A 15,927-nucleotide genomic window follows, 5' to 3' on the forward strand; every position below is an offset into this window, starting at 1 on the left:
AAAACCCTCCAGACATCTAATAAGTCTAACTCTGCATACAGAAAAGATATCCCTTTATGGCTATTCACTTTCTGATCTGAAGAAACTTGGGATCTCATTTTAGCGCTGGGTCAAAGATATTTATTTATTTATTTAACACTTTTTTATACCGACCTTCATAGTAATAACCATATCGGATCTGTTTACATAGAACAAGGATAACTGAAGCAATAAATAAATTGATAGTTTGTCTTGTGTGTGTTTGTGTGGGAATATGAAGCTGTGTGTGAGAGAGCATGTAAAAGTGAGAACTTGTGTGTGTATGTCTGTGAGGGAGAATGGAAGGCAGCATGTGAGAGCCTCTGTGTGTATGTATCTATGGGAGTGGGAACTTGCATGTGTGAGAGAGCATGTGAGAGCCTGTGTGTTTGTGTGGGAATATGAAGCTATGTGTGAGAGAGCATGTAAAAGTGAGAGTCTGTGTGTACGTATCTATGTGAGTGGGAGCTTGCATGTGTGAGACAGCATGTGAGAGAGCCTGTGTGTTTGTGTGGGAATATGAAGGTGTGTGTGAGAGAGCATGTAAAAGTGAGAGTCTGTGTGTGTATGTCTATGGGAGTGGGAGCGTGCATGTGTGAGAGACCATGTGAGAGCCTGTGTGTTTGTGTGAGAGAACATGTAATAGGGTTTCCAACTGCTTGGTTTTGGACCAGACAGCCAGGTTTTCAGCTTTGCCATATAGTGTCCAGTCTGAAGTACTGTCCGGACACTGAAAATCCATTTTTTGAAAGAGGCTTCTCTTTCCACAGCTTCCTGTTCACAGGGAAAGACAGTGCTGAGAGCTGAGCTGTGTTTTTACCATTGTGCCTCCTTTCTTATGTTGTGATTGGATGGGATGGAGAGAGGAGACGGGGCACAGCCCTCAGTTCCCAGCGCGCCACACTTCCCTGCAGCAATGCCCTCTAGGTCCTTCGTCCTTCCTCACTGAGTGCTGGACCAAGACCCAAGAGAGGGGGCTGCAGTGAGCCAGGAAGAGAGGAGGGGAAGGTGGAGAAAGAGGCAGTCAGAGTCACATGGTGAGGAAAGGAGAGAGACAGGGACACAGAGAAAATGGGAGGGAAAGGAAGAGGGACACTTTTTGGAAGCAAGGGAGGAAAGAGAGACAGAGGAGGTATGGAAGGAAGGAAATTCCCAGGAAAGGGGAGAGCCACAATGGGAGCATGAGGGAAGGCGGGAGGAGGAAAGGAGATGAAGGCACTGGGGAGGAGAGGGAGACAGGAGGGAGAGAAAGATGAGCATGGGGAGGGAGGGGACTAAAGACGGGAGGGCAGCACAAAAGAGTGCACAGAGGAGGGGAGGGCATATTGAGAGTCAGGTGGCACAAGGGAGACAGATGAAACGCCAGGAAGGTTTTAAAGAAAGGGAGAGCGAACCACCTGTGTCTGAGAAAGGAGGCTATATGTTTGGGAGTGTGCATGTGTGTACAAGAGAGGAGGCTGTATGTGTGCGTGATAGAGAAGGCTGTGTGTATGAGAGAGGAGGCTGTGTGGGAGTATGCATGTATGTATGAGACAGGAGACTGTATGTGTGTGTGATAGAGAAGGCTGTGTATATGAGAGCGGAGGCTGTGTATTTGGGAGTGTGCCTGTGTGTACGAGAGAGGAGGCTGTATGTGTGTGTGATAGAGAAGGCTGTGTGTATGAGAGAGGAGGCTGTGTGGGAGTGTGCATGTGTGTACGAGAGGAGGCTGTATGTGTATGTGATAGAGAAGGCTGTGTGTGTGAGTGTGTGTGTGTATAACATAGGAGGCTGTGTGTTGATTGGGAAGTATGGAGGTGGGTGTGTATTAGAAAGGCTTTAGTTGTGATAGAGAGCAGAACTGCATGAGAGAGGCTGATGTGTTTATGAGGATAGTTGAAATAACCTTTTATAAAGAAAAGTACATTGAGGGGGTGCTTGAAAGTGTATGAGAGAGGAGGGTGTGTGTGTGTGATAGAGAAGGCTGTGTGTATGAGAGAAGAGGCTGTGTGTTTGGGAATGTGCATGTGTGTACGAGGTTGGCTGTGTGTTTGGGAGTGTGCATGTGTGTACGAGAGAGGAGGCTGTATGTGTGTGTGATAGAGAAGGCTATGTGCATGAGAGAGAGGAGGATGTGTGTTAGGGAGTGTGCATGAGAGAGGAGGCTGTGTGTTTGGGTGTTAGTGTGTGTATAACATAGGAGGCTGTGTGTTGATTGGGAAGTATGGAGGTGAGTGTGTATTCGAAAGGCTTTAGTTGTGATAGAGAGCAGAACTGCATGAGAGAGGCTGATGTGTTTATGAGGATAGTTGAAATAACCTTTTATAAAGAAAAGTACATTGAGGGGAGTGCTTGAAAGTGTATGACAGTAGGGGGGGAATGGGATTGGGAATCTGTGTGCAAAAGAGAGCATGTAAGAGTGAGAGCCTGTGTGAGAGAAAGTGTGTGTGTGTGAGAGAGAGAACACGTGAGAGAGAGTCTGTCTGTGTGTGTGTGTGTGTATGAAGGAGGAAGGAAAGAAGACAGGAGGAGAGAGAAGAAACAATAAGAGACCCTGAAAAAAGAATAAGAAAAAGACAAGGGGAAAAAAGAGAAAGACCAACCGATTTTAAAAAAAAAAAAAAAAAAAAAAAAAATAGCATCAGACAACAAAGGTAAAAAACAATTATTTAGCCGTTCAGTGATTGGAATATGCCATCTCTGGGAATGTGCATTTCTTATATATCTTTGTATTTTGCTGTTTCTTGTATGCCAGTGTTCACGGAGGCTGACGCTGGTTTCTCAGGCTTTCCATTTCAGTTTTGGCTGCATGCTTCTTCCTAATATGTAGTCTCTTATTCTGTATTGCTTTTTGAGTCCTGAGAGTTACTGATGTTATGGTATGGTAAGGTTCTAGGTATTTGTTGTTTTATTTTGCAGAGGTTTGTGTTATTTCACTTAAGTGTTTGGCAGCAACGGAAATTTGTTTTGCTGTCACTTAAGTGACATCGGAATTTGAAGGTTTTTTGGTTTGTTTTGCATGTCTGCACCTGTTGCAAATTTTTTTATGATGATTATTGCTGTTTTATTGTAGCTCTATGCATTTTTGGAAAGAGGACTCATAGAAGAATATATTGATATTTGTTTTATTACATGATTGGATCTGATGTTTCTGTTAAGTTTACTTTTTACATGACGTTGTGCATTTATAAACTGCAATAAATGTAAAATAAATTGATACAGATTAATAAGGCATTTGTAAGGTTGGTAAAGGCTTGAAATAATAGAATTAAAATATTTAAAAATGTCACTCATGATGGCTGTTGCAGACTACTCAGAAATCCATTGTAGGGTGCAGGCTAGTAGGGCCTAGACCTGCATGTCTACTGCCAGCCCGAAAATTCAGTTCTGGCTACGCCTCTGCGTCCACCTTATCCAAGTAAAATTGTGTCTGGTTAGAGAAACTAGAAATGTAATCTTCTGGGTTTGTCCGAGTAACTCAAAGGTTACCTGGAAACCCCCCTTTAAATACAGACATCAATATTTTGCCATTGTAAGAAACCTGCTAGTCAGCAAAATCAACGTTTTAAAAGATCTTTTGATAGGATCAGCAAGTAAATGCGCTTACCGATTTATGTAGCTCTGCTTTTCTTGTTTGTCTTTGCCTTTGCAGTGTGCATAATTTTGGAACCGATTACTAATAAGTGTGAGGCAGTAGATATATATTTATATAGATTTATACCAAATAAAAAGAGAATGTTCTTCATTTAAAGCAAGCGATCGGTGTACATGGGGGGGGAAACGCCGACTTCAGAGTCCAGTTACTGGCTGTGAACATCTTGATTTTGAACTGTCTTTATTCAGGAGTTCCCTAAACTTTTCTTGAAGGGCCGCCCTAATGCGTTTTCAGTTACTGAGAAAGGATTGAGGCAGAGGGGAGTTCATGGCTTGGGGGTAAACGTATGCACCCTCCCCCCGCACTTCCATATCCTTAACTCGTTTATTACAGCAGCTGGGGTACATCGTCCAAAGGGATTCAGAAAGCCTACCGTCTTTAATGTTGTTCCTGGAAAACAAAAGCCTTTGGGATAACTCCTTCTCAGAGGCCGAGGCATAGTTTCAGCTCTGGAAAAGGTGTGAAAGAAGGACTGACACTGACTCTGTGGAATCCTGTGACCACATCACCTTCCTGCCGGGTCCACAGATAATAATCGGATACTTTTTTGTTTTTTTTTTCTTGGGCCAGTCACAACATGTACCAGTGAAAAGGTCTTTCAGCACTCTCAAAAAAAAAAAAAAGATTAAAGGATGGATGAGCTTTTCATCGGGAAGATGACAGGTGGGATGGAATTTGCTTTGCTTTGCTGTTCATAATCACAGAAAGAATAAAAAGGCTCCAGTTTTGCCAGTAGAGTGCTTGATTTTGGTGAAAGGTGATTGATTATAGTTTCTGTGTAGAAGTGAAACTGTTTAAATGGCTTACTGCATTTTTTTTTTAAATTATTTCTGTAGTTGGGGATTTTTTGCGTAACTTTTTCTGTTTCTGCGGTTTGTTTTTGACTCTAATTTTTTAATTGGAGTAAACGAGTAATTCAAAGTTCAGTAAAGAATATCATTTCTGTAATCGCATATTAAACTTATTATTCACCCGTTCCCTGCCCTTGTTTACATACAGGGAAACGCGCCAACAGTATTATTAACTGCACAGGTCAGGTTTAGGGATGCGTACAAAGGCAAGCACAAAATGATTCTGAGGTTTTAACATGGGCATAATAATAAGAACTAGAGATGTACGAAAACGTAGAATCAGTTATAGAAACACATTGTTAATTTCATGACCATTAATACTGAAATTGCGCACGCAAGTTGGAAATCACAGGAACAGAAATAGGTGATTACAAAAATCAGAGTTGCGGAAATAGAAAACAGAACTCACAAAAATAGTTATTTCCTTATGCTGGTTTTTTTTTTTTTTTTTATGTATGTTCCGCTTTAGTTATGCCTTGATAAGAGTGAGAACGGTTACCTGGTTAGCACAGTAACCACCTTGGCAGCTGCATGTGATCTGGGAGAGACAAAGGCGCTTGTGCCTGCTTGTCAGCAAACGTGCATAAGGGGTTTTGCTGGGCTGAGGCAAGGCTTTTTCATAGGTGTGAGCCTGTGCGATAAGGAAAACCCTGTTGCCCTGCTTGAAGGGTGTGTACCTAGGAGAAACAGGAAGCCGCTCTGTACTTAGCTGCTTGTGCTTAGAGCCTAGCAGCACTGACTAGTGCAGGTGTGCAGTCGCACTGCGCCGCACAGTCTCCTCCGTGCTCGACAGAAACTTAAAAAGAAACAAAAAAAGTGTGTGTGTATATCTATATATCTGAAAAAGAGAGTCATGACTGCTCTCCAGCTGAAAGAGTTATCTCATTCAGGCCTCTATAGGAGGAGACGGGACAGCCCAGCTAGTTTGGGATTCAGTGGGTTACATGGAGAGAAGTTAAGGTGAGTCCAACATGCGTTGGTGGCTAAAACCGGTGCCCTTAGCTTGCTGGGCAGTTTGGGAGTTTGCTGTGTTGGCTTATGCCTGCAGTATCAGCTTTCCTGCTTATGGACTTTGTTGTTTCCTCTTTTTTTGTGATGTTTGCGGTCTCCTTTCTTTTTATGCCTTAGTATATTTATTATGGTTGTATGCTATAGAATAAATGTTGTACATCTTTCATTAGCCTTTTTTTTTTTTTAACTCTTGAATCCGCTCTCCAGTTGTCCGTGCCGTCTCCATACTCAGTGGGTCAGTCTGATAACCTTTGTGAGGGGGTTCTGAGAAACAGCTCGGCGGGGGGGGGGGGGGCCTGGTTTGCAGAATTGCTGGGAGTGGCCAGGTTAGGAGGGTGGCTTCCCAAACAGCAAATCTTCTCAGGATGAAACTGCAAATATGAAGTGGGAACCTACTGATTTTTATTGCTAGTACAGGTGCTTGAAGCAGGCAGAGCTGTTTGAGAGTAAACATAAAAAAAAAGATGAGTTTGTGGGGCCGAGCAGACTGCGGGGAGAGGCTGCACCAGTCACAGGATAGCACCGGCCCACGATAGGCAGCAGCCCTCTCCGCGTTCACTGAAATAGTTTATAATATGCTGTTCGAGCATTTGTGATCTATGGATTTTTTTTTGTTTTACCATTATTACATTATAGTTATAAAACCAGGTTTGCCCCTTGAATTTGGGCAACGTTTGGCAGGGAATGTGCTTGGCTGTTGCCTTTGTTTATAGGTTTCTTCTCTGCCGAAGGATGGTCTGGTGCAGCTTGTTGGATCCTGCTTCCTTCCCCTTTGCCCCTCACCACAGGCGCACACACACACTTTGCAAATTCTTGTTGGTGACTGAAAGGACTTAAGACAAAAGAATGCAGTAGAACCACTTCATGTGACCTTACAGTGTCAGTGTCACCAAAGGGGGGAAGGGGGGGGGGGGGGGGGAAGCCTGACTGCCTGAGGGACCATTTAATAGCAAACACACAGGGTTATAGCTTTTCGGTTTTCTGTAGATTGCATTCACTTAAAAAAAAAAAATAATAGGTGACGTAAAACAAAATAGATAATGCACAGTCTAACATTTTAGTGTCTTGAAAAAATTATGGGGAGGGCCTTGCACAGCCCAGGTCTTATAGGACTATTTCCAGTGATCCCCCCCCCCCCCCCCCCCACAGTGCCTGCTTAAGCCCTGCGAGCACTGGTTTTACGTAACTACTGTGCTCTAGACAGAAGAGTGCATTATTAGACCACGTGAAAATGAGTCTTGTGTTAATGCTGAGGGCAGCAAAAAACAAAGGGCACCCTTTAATTGTACTTCCTGTATGATGATGATGATGGGTGTTTATGTACCACAGTTCCTTTCCATCCTAGTGATTCAATTTGCACACGATGGGCACCTCTGACTTCGGCGTCCTACTCTGTTAGGGGCGTTGCAGTGGCCCGCTGTGAACTTATGAGTTTTGGAGCGTTCTGTGACTTGAAACTTAACTGCAGGGATACCTGAAACATTTTTGAGAGATTTTCCTTAGTGACGACATAAAGAAAATATTTGATATGTGCTGCCGGATGCAGGGTGCAAATGCGACTCCTTAGAGGGAGAAGGAGAGGAAGGAGGACATTTTAAAATTAACAAGGCAAATACTGTGAGTTTTGTTGCCTTGAGTTGTTAATCCTTCTCTCTAGTCCCAGGTCCTCTCGTTTCAATGGAACAAAATATTGTTAAAGGGACTCCCCTGCTACATAGAAACGTAGGCCTTACAGGCTGCATCTGCCCTCATTTTCCATCAAGTAACCCAGAATCACAAGAAAATGTAGGATGTTCTAATGGACATGCCACTTCAGTGTACACTTTTGTATTACACCCTAATTAATGCACAAAAACATAGTTTACAATTGCTTTGTAAGACTGTACCGCAGAAGTGAAAAATACATATATATATTTTTTATTTCCCAAGTGTGACCCTTACCTATGCTTCTTATGGTGCAGATACAAATAGGATATGATTTTTTCATTGTTCACCAGGTGGCAGGATGAATTATACTTCTTGAAATAGTTTCAAGAGTATGGCTACTTCTCCCATGAACTCACCCAGATATTTCTGTGGTGAAGAGGCTTGCCTGTAGCACGTACACAGGATGTGGATACTAAAGTAAACTGGCTTACTAATCACTTTATACTCGAGAGCTCCCAGTGCTGAGGGGGTTAAGGAAACAGGGTAGCTTCCTGCTGTTAATGTCTAACAGGAAGAACTTCCCCAAGGGCTTTAACCCAACTCTTGTGTCTTGAATGTATCATTCAAGCCTTTTTGGGGGGAGGACAGATCCCTCAGACTGCACCCAGGGGGGGCACATAGGAAGAGGGATGGACCCTTTCTACACACAGTTGTCCACGGATAGTGCAACCCTTCTCCCTGTGAGGGGGGATAGTCCCAGTATAAGCCCTTTTTCCATGTATGCTCATGGCACTGATAATCATCACAGCCTTATGCATCCAAAAAGTACACTGAGAAGCAATGTGGTGTCCATCTTCTTTACTGAAGTCTGATTAGATGACTGAAGAATATTTACAGCACTCAGTTCCTGTTTCAGATGTAACCCTTTTTGGGGGAATACTACTGACTCCAAAGAGCCATGATATTTCTTTAACTGAGCTAGCTCCTCTGTTCTTTCCTCAACTCTTCTGTCTCCAAGGGATGAATTCTTTTCAGTGGGGGGGAAGGTTAACTTTCTGGGCCCATAGCTCAGATACCGGGACAGACCAGACAAGACTCAAATTATATTTTACTGTGAATTGTAGTAAGACAATCAGGATGTATAAGTAACTTAAGGTTCGATTACATCCAGCTTTAGTGATGGCGTTAGAAGTTCTTCTCCTGTGTGGGGCGTTGAGGTCTTTGTCTCTTCCACTGGGGAGGATGTCCTATTGGTGTGTAGGGTCCCCGGTTTCCACAGTAACTGAGTTCCATGGTGCATGTCCCAATCTTCTGCCTGTCCATGGTCCTGCATCCCAGGATGGAAACTCTAATCGGGGGGTCTCCAGGTGTCCTACTTCCTTCTCTGCTCTCTGATTCTGGGGGGAAAGATCTACCCTGGAAGCTGATCTTAACCTCCAGTCTTGGGCAAGGAAGAGGGTAGAAAAATACTTCCTTCCGAGTAGGTGGTACAAGCTCAAACAAAACAGGAATCTTGCTGTGGTCTCTGCAACCTCTTCTTGGCTGCATGAACAGGCATGGGAAGGGGATCTTTAACTCCCTGAAGGTACAGGTCTGGATATTAAAAAAAAAACAAAAAACAAAGTATTCAAAAGTGGACATAAACTTCTCTGTTCCTTATTCCCTCCAGTCTTTAGTGCAAAGACCTGGCAGGGCTGTGTCTCTCCCTCCCTGTGCTAGAACTGAGAGCCCAACTTGGAGAGCACACAACATCACTTCTTCCCTCATCAAAATCAAAGCTACACTGCCTGAACGACCCCTAGACTCACCCCACCCTCACCAGAGAGAGAATTCTACTACCCAGGCAAGCCTCATGGGGGAAGTGCCTTAGGGATGGTATTTCCCTCAGGGCAGGGACCTAGGCCCATCTAGTGGAGACCAAGGACTCTCTACACAAATAAAGGCAATAGGCTTCCCAAACTTTTAGCCAATGTGACCCCATTTTAGCACTTGAAAATATACAAGACCCCAAGTGATGATCAAAATAAATTAGTGGGGGGAGGCATCCAAATCCAATAAATCTCTGTACTCTCATCCTCCCCACACTCCAGCTGGTCTCCTTTGTCAACTTCCACTCCTAAACTCTTCCCCTCCAGCTGATCCCTCTTACATCTGCCAAATAAAAATACAATTCCAGCTCCTGTCCACCTCCCTAGCGTATACTTTTACCCTCTCCAGTCCTTTTTGCACCCCTCAGCTGATCCTCTCTCACGCCAAACACCTACACCTAACCACCTAATTCTCTGTCCTCCTCTCCCTCTAACCCATCCCCATTCTCCTCTCTCTCTCATCCCCTATCCCCTCTCACCTCCAAGCCTTACCTCCTCCCCTGCAACCCTTCTCTCATGTCCTCCCAGCTCTTCTCTTTCATCCCCAAATTAATCTTCCGTCATTTCCTCTGTTTCACTCTCCACAGGCGATCCTCCGTCCTTCCCCCCCCCCCTCCATATACATTATCTCCATCTGATCCTTCCTCTGAAACCTTCTGCCACCTCATCCAACCCTCAAACCCCTTCTGTATCTGATCCCTTCCTTCAAAATTCCCCCTGGCCAGGGTCAGCAGCAACATTTTCTCCTGGACCCTGGGCCAATGAGATCCATAACAAGTGGTGGAAAAGAGGGACAGGCAGATGACATGAACAACATTTTCTCTTGGCTTCGTTCACTGGTGGGTGAGGTCAGAGAGGAAGTGGCAATCTCCAGCAGCTTGTGAACACTCAGCCTTCCCTTCCCCTCATAGCTGGTCCTGAGCCATCAGTGATCTGCAGGTGGTAGTGGCGTTAGTAGTGAAAGTCGGTGCAGGGCCTGGGTGCCCAGTGCAAGCTCGCAGGCCCTGCAGCGGCTCCGATCCCACCTCCTGCGTGGCTTCCTGTTGACCACAGAAATTCATGCGAGTCCAGGACCCCTGAGTGCGTGGCCCAAGCTGACTTCCATTATTAATGCTGCTGGTGCCTGAAAAGCACTGCGGTTTGATGCACTTGGGACCCCACTGAAGGTTTTGTGACCCCTCAGTTTGGAAAACCCTGCAATAAAGAAAAGAGTAGAAAGATGAATAAACCGGTGACCTCCCGCTTCTAGGAAAGTCTTTAAATTCCTCTGGAAGAATACGTCATACACTTGATCTCTTTCCAGCTTCTCAGATTGAAGATAGTTCAGCCCCCCCTTTGAATTTCCAATGTTTATCACAGCTCTCTGCCCACTGTAGAGTGGTTAGAATAAAATGCCGATTATTTATCAGAACTTAAGTCCCAATTCTCATACCTTTCTTGAAGTTTTCTTAAATACTTTTAACTCTCCTTATGAAATACCAGGTTGGCACTCTCAAGTGGGTCCTTGATTACCCTCAACTCCTTCCCTTTAGTAAGAGACAGGACGCCTCTTCTCAGATGAAAACACTTTTCAGCTTGGAGAAGAGACGACTGAGGGGGGATATGATAGAGGTGTTTAAAATCATGAGAGGTCTAGAACGGGTAGATGTGAATCGGTTATTTACTCTTTCGGATAGTAGAAGGACTAGGGGGCACTCCATGAAGTTAGCATGGGGCACATTTAAAACTAATCGGATAAAGTTCTTTTTTACTCAACGCACAATTAAACTCTGGAATTTGTTGCCAGAGGATGTGGTTAGTGCAGTTAGTATAGCTGTGTTTAAAAAAGGATTGGATAAGTTCTTGGAGGAGAAGTCCATTACCTGCTATTAAGTTGACTTAGAAAATAGCCACTGCCATTAGCAGTGGTAACATGGAATAGACTTAGTTTTTGGGTACTTGCCAGGTTCTTATGGCCTGGATTGGCCACTGTTGGAAACAGGATGCTGGGCTTGATGGACCCTTGGTCTGACCCAGTATGGCATGTTCTTATAGTTGGTGTCCTGCAAGGCCATAAGGAGCCTTCAGTGGTGTACCATGTGGGCAGAGGAGGCACAGCAGGAGCGTGAGTTCTGGGAATGTGTGTAGAAGTGGGGCACAGGTGAGCAGAGGTATTAGATGCGTGTTACAGGTGAGTTGGGGGTGTACATTAGAAAGTGTGGCTGTTTGGGGTGTAGAAGTGGTGGGGGTGTGGGTATAGGAGTGTATCTGGCTTGTGGGTTTGCATGGGGGATGTGAGTGCTTGTAGGGTGTGGATATGTGGGTGTTGGGGTAGTGAAGGGTGTATGTGTGTATCGGGGATGCGGTTCTGTGTGTGGAGGTGGATGGGAAGCGGGGCTTAGATATATGTGCGGATGTAAGAGAACCTGGGCAGGGGAGTGTGATGTGTATGGGTAGCAGAAGAATAGGAGTTTTGCATGTATGGGGTATATAGCTGTGTGTGTGTGTGACTTTGGAAGTATAGGGGAGGTGGCTTTCAAAGTACTGCCAGTTACTTCAGTTATTTTCCCTAAGTCTATATTACATAATAACATAGTAATGATAGCAGATAAAGACCAAATGGTGCATCTAGTCTGCCCAGCATTTTGCTTATGTATCAACTACCACTTGGTGCAGATTACCCCCATGCCTTCTGTTAAGGGACATAACTTCCTCTCCGTGCAGGTTAACCCCATGCCTTCTGTTAAGGGACATATCTTCCTCTCCGTGCAGGTTACCCCCATGCCTTCTGTTAAGGGACATAACTTCCTCTCCGTGCAGGTTCCCCCATGCCTTCTGTTAAGGGACATAACTTCCTCTCCGTGCAGGTTCCCCCATGCCTTCTGTTAAGGGATATAACTTCCTCTCCATGCAGGTTATCCCCGTGCCTTCTGTTAAGGGATATAATATAATTAACCTTATATTTAACTACAGTTAATACTTGGCTTTCGCACAATCGGCTAAAATCAAACCCTGCTAAAACAGAGTTAATATATTTAACCTCTATTTTCAGTTCTACTATAGGTCCTCCCTCTAGCCTTCTCTTCAATGGTATTTCTATCCCCATCAGTAACCATGCCACCAGTTTAGGGGTAACAATAAATTCAGATTTATCAATGGCTTAGCATATCTCGGCCATTACAAAAAAAATCATTCTATAAGTTGCATCTCTTAAAAAGACTACATCCTTTGCTGTATTTCCGAGACTTTCGCACGGTTCTGCAATCTCTAGTGTTTTTGGGCCTAGACTAGTGCAATGCGCTTTACATGGGCCTACCTGTCTCTTCAATTCACCCTTTACAATTAGTTCAAAATTCAGCTGCCCGTATTCTTTCAGGAATCTCTCACAGAAATCATATTACCCCAGTTCGATAACTCATTCGACACCTCATTCGATAACACCTACATTCTTAAAGGAGTCAAATTCGACAAATTCGAATTAACATCGACCAAAGAGATCGAATCCATTCTAAAAAGGCAGAAACCATCCAGCCACCCATCGGACAACATACCTTCCAAGCTACTGCTACTTATCCCAAACATAATCTCTGGTCCCTTAACAAAAATCATAAACTGCTGCTTAACTCAAGGTCTCTACCCAGATAGTCTAAAAAACGCGTCCCTGAAACCACTCCTCAAGAAACATAACCTAGACCCTGGTATTCTGGCTAATTTCCGCCCTATCTCGAATCTACCATTTTTAGCCAAACTCGCAGAGAAATTGGTCAACACCCAGCTCTCGGATTATTTAGAAGATCACAACTTACTTTTCCCTTCCCAATACGGTTTCCACAAATCTCGCAGCACAGAAACCCTACTCATATCTCTAACTGACCATATTATTATGGGGCTAGATAAAGGACACTCCTTTCTCCTAATCCTTTTAGACATCTCGGCGGCTTTCGACACCGTCAACCATCCCATCCTCTTGAATCGCCTTTCAGACATAGGCATATCGGGAACAGTCCACAATTGGTTCAAATCGTTCCTCAGTAATAGAAGTTTTAAAGTCAAAATCAACAATAAAGAATCTCCATCTACAAATTCCTCTCTAGGCGTACCACAAGGTTCTTCCCTATCACCTACCCTTTTCAATATTTACCTCCTTCCCCTTTGCCAATTGTTAACTAGTCTTAACCTCATTCACTACATCTATGCAGACGATGTTCAGATTCTGATTCCCATAACAGAATCTATTAACAAATCCCTCGCACTCTGGAACAACAGCTTACAAGCCATCACTAATCTCCTCAACAGTCTAAATCTGGTCCTCAATGCCTCTAAGACTGAACTCCTCTTCATTTCCTCCAACCAAGAAAACCTCCCGTCTCAGATCCATCACAAACACCTTCTCACCCACACGCATGTGAGAGACCTTGGAGTACTTATAGACAACCGTCTTAACCTAAAGAACATGATCAAAACCACAACTAAAGAGTGCTTCTACAGACTTCAGGTGTTAAAAAGACTCAAACCTCTCCTATATTTTCATGACTTTAGGACTGTTCTCCAATCCCTAATATTTGCCAAAATTGACTACTGCAGCGCTCTCCTCATCGGCCTACCCAGCGCAACAACCAAGCCCTTACAGATGATACAGAATGCCGCAGTGAGAATTTTGACAAGCACCAACCAGAGAGACCATATTGCGCCCATCCTCCACAATCTACACTGGTTACCAGTCAGTCACAGGGCTCTACACAAATCTCTAACTCTAATTCACAAATCAATTTATTACCGCCTCCATCTCGACCTTGAATTCCCACTCAAACTCCACACTTCCAACAGACCAATGAGAGAAACCTACAAAGGAGCACTACAAGCCCCGCCAGCTAAAGCCACACGACTCATCTCTACCAGGGACCGAGCTTTTTCTACAGCAGGTCCAGCCATTTGGAACAACCTCCCTGCAGATCTCAGAATGGAACCGTGCCTACCAACATTTAAAAAAAAACTCAAAACTTGGCTCTTCTTACAAGCCTTCCCTGATCCTTCAAACTTTCATTAGATAACTACTCAGATTATGAATATGAATATGAATTTCGAACTTCGCCACTCCAATTCTCACCTCATTCACTAGTTTGCTACCCTAATAAGCTAACTAGCTCTAGACCAGGCTCGCACATTTCACAATGTATATAATTTAATACACTCTTAAGGCTTCTCTCTTTCCAGCTGAACCAGCTTCCAAGTTCAAGGTCCTTGTTATTATATAACTTTTGCTTCTCTGCTTTTGTCTCCGCTAATTATAAAAAAGTTGTTCCTTATGTTACGTTATGTTATACTGTTCTACCCCTGTTCGATGTAAACCGACCTGATGTGGTATTCAACCTTGAAGGTCGGTATAGAAAAAAATGTTAAATAAATAAAATAAATTTTATTTTCCCTCCATTGGCTTCCCATCAAATTCAGATTTCAATTCAAGATCTTGACGATTATTCATGCTCTTATTCACAATGCTTCTTCAACATGGCTTTGTTCATCACTCCGTATCTATAAACCTGTTAGTTAAGATCTTTATCAAAAAACCTCTTAGATATACCTTCTATTAGATTTGCTAGATTAGACATAACTCGCAAAAGAGCTTTTTCCGTGGCAAGCCCTATTCTGTGGAACTCATTATCAGACTCCCTGCGTCCCATACCATCTACACAACAATTTAAGAACTCGTTAAAAACCCACCTATTTCAGAAAGCTTTTAACTCCCTCTCCAGTACTCGATCATAAATATCCCCTGCTTTCCAGTTTTTAATCCAATTTTATTTATTCCTACTCCCCTTTACCCTGCTACCTCTTCATTTTCAAGGCACTGTGTATCGTATGACTCCTGTCTCTGAGTTTTTGTTTTATTATGTATTCAATCATGCTTATTTGTTGTTTCTATTGTTTTACACAGGTTATGTATGTTTTTAAAACTTTGTTAACTGTTTTGATTAATTTCCAATTGTAAAAGCGGTATACAAACACTTTTAAATAAATAAATAAATAAATAAATAAATACATACATACAACTTCCTCTCCATGCAGGTTACCCCCATGCCTTCTGTTAAGGATTATTGACCTTGCCTTGAGATATTCACATTTCTTCTTGAATGCCAAATTTGATGAAGTTCCAGCTCATTTTTGGAGAATCATTGTGCAGACAGAAAGACAATCCCATTTTATATAATTTTTTTCCAACATTCCTTTTGTTGGAAAGCCCAAAAAGAAGCAGGATCAAAGAAATCAGCCAGAAGCATTCACTGTTTCAAAAAGAAAATATTCAAATATAATATTCCACTGATTAAAAAAAAAAAAAAACCAAACAGTTAATTCCATCGCATCAAAAACCCTTAAAAAAAATAAAATTCCACGTGAGGTATGTACTGCCCGTTGTGCAAGGCTGTGCATGTAGACCCACTCAGTCACCCTACATACTTTGGGAGAGTGAGAGGGCAAGAAGAGAAATGAACGGCAGCTTTGGGTCTAGACAGATGTCAGCATCCCTGATTTATTGTGGTGCAATGTATAGTGGCCAGCTCTGGTTTTCAGCATATTTGCAATTCTTATGAATACATTGGCAGGCTTCTTTTCCATTTAAAGTGAGAATAGTTGCTACACTAATATATTTTGGTTATTCTGAAAGACCTGTTTTTGGCCTGTCCACTGTCTGTGCCTCAGAAGGAATAAAAGCTATCTAAGTTTTGGGGGTAGGAGAGGGGTGGTGCTACTTGGTTTTCCTTTTTACTAAGAAATATGACAACTAGCTTTAGCTGCTCTGTCTCCAAAAGAAACATCTTAGAACAGCAGGAAATTCCTGTTTCTCTCTGTAAGTTCAGGTCTTCACAGCTTGGTTTGCCTCTCTTTATTTTTGTTAAGATTGATGCTTTTAAAATTACAA

At 43.2% G+C, this 15,927-nt stretch overlaps 1 protein-coding gene across 4 annotated transcripts in view; it reads left to right on the forward strand.

The window, feature by feature from the left end:
• The window catches only part of LIMS1 (LIM zinc finger domain containing 1), a 214,515-nt gene that overhangs the window by 119,277 nt on the left and 79,311 nt on the right, over positions 1-15,927 (forward strand). Inside the window, exon 1 of one of the 4 annotated variants that reach the window (XM_029604584.1) lies at positions 5,243-5,463. The exons of 2 other annotated variants lie outside the window; for them this stretch is intronic. In XM_029604584.1, the coding sequence (XP_029460444.1) occupies positions 5,357-5,463 (107 nt within the window). In that variant the 5' untranslated portion in view covers positions 5,243-5,356. Of the gene's footprint in view, positions 1-5,242; positions 5,464-15,927 lie in introns of those variants that run through there. One more of the 4 variants, XM_029604583.1, reaches the window with a different exon arrangement.

The sequence above is a fragment of the Rhinatrema bivittatum genome, chromosome 5 (assembly GCF_901001135.1).
Source record: "Rhinatrema bivittatum chromosome 5, aRhiBiv1.1, whole genome shotgun sequence".
NCBI classification, from domain to species: domain Eukaryota; kingdom Metazoa; phylum Chordata; class Amphibia; order Gymnophiona; family Rhinatrematidae; genus Rhinatrema; species Rhinatrema bivittatum.